The following is a 4,888-nucleotide window of genomic DNA, read 5'->3' as shown; positions in this document are numbered from 1 at the left end:
TCTCTCCCTCCCTCCCTACCATTAAGTAACTTGTGCATTGTTTTACTTACTACTTTTTGACGTATCCGACCGAACTACAAACTTTCCAGTGATGTCTGTGAGAAAGGGATATTCACTCGACAAGCTCGCGCATCTGCACCGCCGCGCTCAATACCAGCTGGTATAGCCTAATAATCCTAACCACCTAACCCTAACAAATCAGCAATACAGGCATTAATACTAAATGTTTTGTTCATTGCATACATATACTTCGTAGACATCTTTAATCCCTAATAACTCCATTCTGCTGTCTGTTGTCGGGGTTTCTTTGTCTGAATATTACACTTATCACATGCTGTGTGGTATCGGCGTTTGGTATCGGGGCATTTTAACGAGTACGAGTACAGGAGCTCAGTATCTGGGCTGATACCAGTATCGGTATCGGTGCGTCCCTATTATAAAGTGCATTTTCCATTAACATTTGACTAATTTGAAAAAGAAAAAAAAAAACAGAAGTTGCGTCGGTGTATAAGTCACATTTTATCATAACATTCAGATAAAATACTAGTAATTAAAATGTTTATAAACTCAAGAATCCTTTAAATTTAAAAGAACAGACAGAAATGAAAAATGAAAGTATAAATTACAGTGGCATTCCTTGTAAACAACTTATTATATTATAAATGTCAAGGTTAAACTAATTTATTTAAAGCAAAACTGAAACTACTGGTGTAAAAGGCACTGTACAAATAAATTTAGGCTCATGTAGCTCTTATTCAGCATAAATTCAAATAATTTGTGTTCTTGACATTAGTTTTATAATATAAATCACTTTGGAATTAGAAATCACAGCTCATTTCAGATGATAAAAGCGTTTTGTATTTCAGAAACTACTGCATTTATTTTTTCAGTATGGTGCAGAATCAGTTTTAACTTTAAAGGGGTGATATGATGCGATTTCAAGTTTTCCTTTCTCTTTGGAGTGTTACGAGCTGTTTGTGAATAGATAAGATCCCTAAAGTTGCAAAGACTAAAGTCTCAAACCAAAAGAGATATTGTTTATAAATATAATATAAATAAGACTCATCCAGGCCCTCCTAAAATGCCTAGTTTAAGCACGCCCCCACATGTCTACGTCACTGTGTGGGAAGATTTGCATAACACCGCCCAAATGTTCACGCAAAGAAAGTAGGCGTAACTTTGATTCTCGCTGTAGTATTGTTGCCGCCGCCGCCATGTCTTGGAGACTCTGTGTGTTTCGTTATGAAAGCAAAACTACATTGTTTGGTCTTCCAAAAGAGGACACGACTAAGACTGTCGTTTCTCCGATCACAAATACAGACATGGTTTTATGTTTACACAGTGCGATGCAACGCAACGTGTAAAAAGACAGTATTAGTCATTATAATCAGTAATTATGTCACCACTGGATGCAACGAATGCCTCGTTTGTAATAGGTTTCATTGGTTTTGTCTCGTCGTGCCGGGCCACGGCATCACAGTATGGTAAGGAGCGTAACATTTCCGTCACACGCTTGAGGTATTCGGTCAATCACAACGCACTGGATAGCTGGCCAATCAGAGGAGACCTCGCTTTTCAGAACGATGAGCTTTGTAACGATCATCGCGTTTCAGAAAGGCGGGGCATAGAGGAGAAACAATAATGTACAGTATGTGGAAAATAATGTGGGTTTTTTTTACCTTAAACTGCATAAACACATTTCATTACACCAAATACGCAAAATAATGTTCTTTTTTTGTAGCAACGTCGTGACCCCTTTAATAAACAATTAAAAAAAGGATAGTTATCATAACTTTACATTGATTTAATTTTTTTTTTATCATATTTTCAGACGACTTTGACACCACTGTAGTTATTAACAAAAGTATTAATTTAATTATACTAATTTGTCATCCTATTGAACTGCTTTTCATTTTATTTATCAATTTCATGAATTATCATCAAATGTCGCAAATGGAATCCCATCCTTGATCATAAATGGATTGTAAATTTTCCGCATGTAAACAGTAAGGACAGCTTGAAGCTGGGCATCATTATAAAGCTCTGTGCTGCAAGGGCACAAGTCAGTCGAGTCTGAGCTGCCATCTGCTTATGATGGAAAGAGACTCGCTGGCTGCAGTGCTAAAAAAGGAAACGGTTCATTGTTTTGATGTGACGGTTCGTGTCGAGTTCGAATCATCCATGTTTCCCTCAAACCCCTCTTGCAGTGGCATTTGGCTGTCTGCGAAACATGAGTTACACATCTTATCTTGCTATGAGGCTCTTTAATGCTGATTTGATAGCATGTCTCCCTCACTTTGTTCGGCTTCATCAAATGCCTAAAAATGCAGTAATTTTTGTTTTTCGTAGGAGTCGTCTGACCGAGCATGATCCTTTGTTTACACTGCTTTTCTCCTTACATGAGGAGACAGCAGCTCAAGATAGATTAAAAATGTTTTTGTGCTCTTTCGCAGATGCTTGTTTAGAATATAATATTTGAATACATCTCAACGTTTTGCACAGTCTTTATATTTTGCCATCTAATGCATCTCAAATCCAGATTCTAGGAGTACACAGAGTTGATTAAAATTCACACGAGCGCCTAGAACGGATTTGATCCTGTAGCACAAGTAGCTCATTACCTCCCACTCCCGCATCCCACAAGCCAGCAGATTCCCCTGCACAAGCAAGAAATAACATTCCAGTCACTTTGCCAAATACTGTCCAGTGTTCAGAACGGATACAGTCGTCTGCGGTCTATTTGATGATCAGCACAGTATGCTGCTGAATTATTTTCCACCCTCTCTCTGACTCTTTTAATTAAATAGCCTTTTAAAAAGAGATTTATACTTTTTATTTAGCAAGGTTGCATTAAAATAAAAGTAAGACTTTTACTATATTACAAAAGATTTCTATTTCAAATAAATGGTGTTCTTTTGAAGTTTCTATTTATCAAAGAATCCTAAAAAATTATTACAGTTTGCACAAAAATATGAAACCGCACAACTGTTTTCAACATTGATAATAATAAGAAATGTTTCTTGAGCAGCAAATCTGCACATTCAAATGATTTCTGAAGGATCAGGTGATACTGTATTGATGCTGAACATTCAGCTTTGCATCACAGGAATAAATTACATAAAAAAATATATTCAAATAGAAAACCGTTCTTTTGAATTGTAATAATATTTCACAATATCACTGTTTTTACTGTTAAGATGTCTTTCAAGCACATAAAAAAATCTTACTGACCCCAAACGTTTGAATAATATTTTACGTTTTCATAATCAACTAATTGGTGAGTCTCAATAACTAGTCATTTGTCTTAAAGGGACAGCTCTCCCCAAAATGAAAATTGTCATTATTTCATATAGTCTAAAGCTGTAATCTGGAATGTTTAATCTTTTTTTTTTTTAACAGTCAAATCATGCCAATCTCTATTTTCCCACATGTCATCCAGCACCTCACACTCCAGTCCAGTAGGTGGCAGAAATAAAAGCTTTTTCCCTGGTTTGTCACCTGCCATTAAAACTGCAACTGAATGAAATTCATCCCCTTTATTGTTGTTAAAAATATGATTGTTAATATAAGAAAAATTTGCTAAAAGCTAAAAATTGAGCTATTAGCTAAAAACCTAACATTTACCTCAGGAAAGCCATTCAGTGTCCATATCTTTTTAGTAATCTAGAAGAAAAATAACTCTACACTTCATATTCTATATACTATAACTCTGTTTTCATTTTTTGCGAAATATAAGTGCTAGCTGTTTTGGTTAGTGACTTGAATTTCAAATATTTGCATTTACCGAAATTTCAGTGCATCACTAACTATCGCTTTGTCTAAAATTAAACACTTCCTTACTACATAGAATGCAAAAAACAGTACGTCAAGAGAGTAGTGTATCTGAATTTATAGTATTTGGAAAAACAGTAGGCAAAAAGTACGCAGATGACCTATTCTATCCCATGAGGCCACAGGCAAGGATTTATTGAATAGCAGTGAAGCAATGCAACTGACGTTGGTAGTTCATGTGATAGTAACAACTTTATACATATCACATACATGATGCAACACTTTTTCAGTAGATCAAGACAAGTCATGCAGTATCCCTATAATAGATTGTGTTTGTCTCGCTTAGGCTCTGGAGCGCTCCGAGAGTGAGGAGGTTTCAGTAATCACCCAGCTGGTGAAGAAGATCCTCATCATCATCTCACGACCCGCACGACTGCTGGAGTGTCTGGTGAGATTGCGCACTACACTGATCCACTGATTATTCCTAACGGTCTGACATTCCCAAAACTGTGCTCCTGATTTTCACTTCCCTAGGAGTTTGACCCTGAGGAGTTTTACCATCTTCTGGAGGCTGCAGAAGGTCACGCCAAAGTCGGCCAGGGCATCAAAACGGATATTCCCCGCTATATAATCAGCCAGCTTGGACTCAACCGAGATCCCCTTGATGGTGCGATTATCTGTTATTTATCTTGTGATGGTTTTGTTTTGAAAGCATGTCAGTTTCTCTTGGGCTCATGTTGTTGTGTCCTTCATCTCTTTTGACAGAAGTCGTGCAGCTCGAGGAGCAGTATGACTCTGGCCCCACACTGACAGTTGATTCTGAAGAATCCGCGGATGTAAATGCACCTCAAAAAGAGCTGAAGCATTTAATAGCCTTGCTAGGTTTTGTAAGATGTCACTAACGATACGTCTCTTCCTGTTGCTTACAGCAGAATAAATCTTTACCCACACCACTACGAAGAAAACCGCTGGAGAGTGATTTTGAGACTATTAAAATCATCAGCAATGGGGCTTATGGGTAAGCAAATCATATCATATCAAAATAAAAGTGATTGCTATAGATGGGCGTAAGGGGATTTTTAGCTGGCAAAAGATGGTTTGAATGAGAACCCAGCTT

The 4,888-nt window shown here is 37.1% G+C and overlaps 1 protein-coding gene across 1 annotated transcript in view; it reads left to right on the top strand.

Moving 5' to 3' along the window:
* The window catches only part of LOC107572946 (microtubule-associated serine/threonine-protein kinase 3-like), a 61,233-nt gene that overhangs the window by 31,579 nt on the left and 24,766 nt on the right, over positions 1–4,888 (top strand). Inside the window, exons 10-13 of the mRNA XM_016259383.1 lie at positions 4,118–4,219; positions 4,306–4,438; positions 4,537–4,607; positions 4,701–4,789. Coding sequence (XP_016114869.1) covers positions 4,118–4,219; positions 4,306–4,438; positions 4,537–4,607; positions 4,701–4,789 — 395 coding nt within the window. The remainder of the gene's footprint in view (positions 1–4,117; positions 4,220–4,305; positions 4,439–4,536; positions 4,608–4,700; positions 4,790–4,888) is intronic.

This window comes from Sinocyclocheilus grahami, unplaced genomic scaffold (genome assembly GCF_001515645.1).
Source record: "Sinocyclocheilus grahami isolate Dianchi unplaced genomic scaffold, SAMN03320097.WGS_v1.1 scaffold1837.1, whole genome shotgun sequence".
NCBI lineage: Eukaryota > Metazoa > Chordata > Actinopteri > Cypriniformes > Cyprinidae > Sinocyclocheilus > Sinocyclocheilus grahami.
Note: the sequence above shows the minus strand (reverse complement) of the source record. Positions and strands in the feature narration are given on the sequence as shown.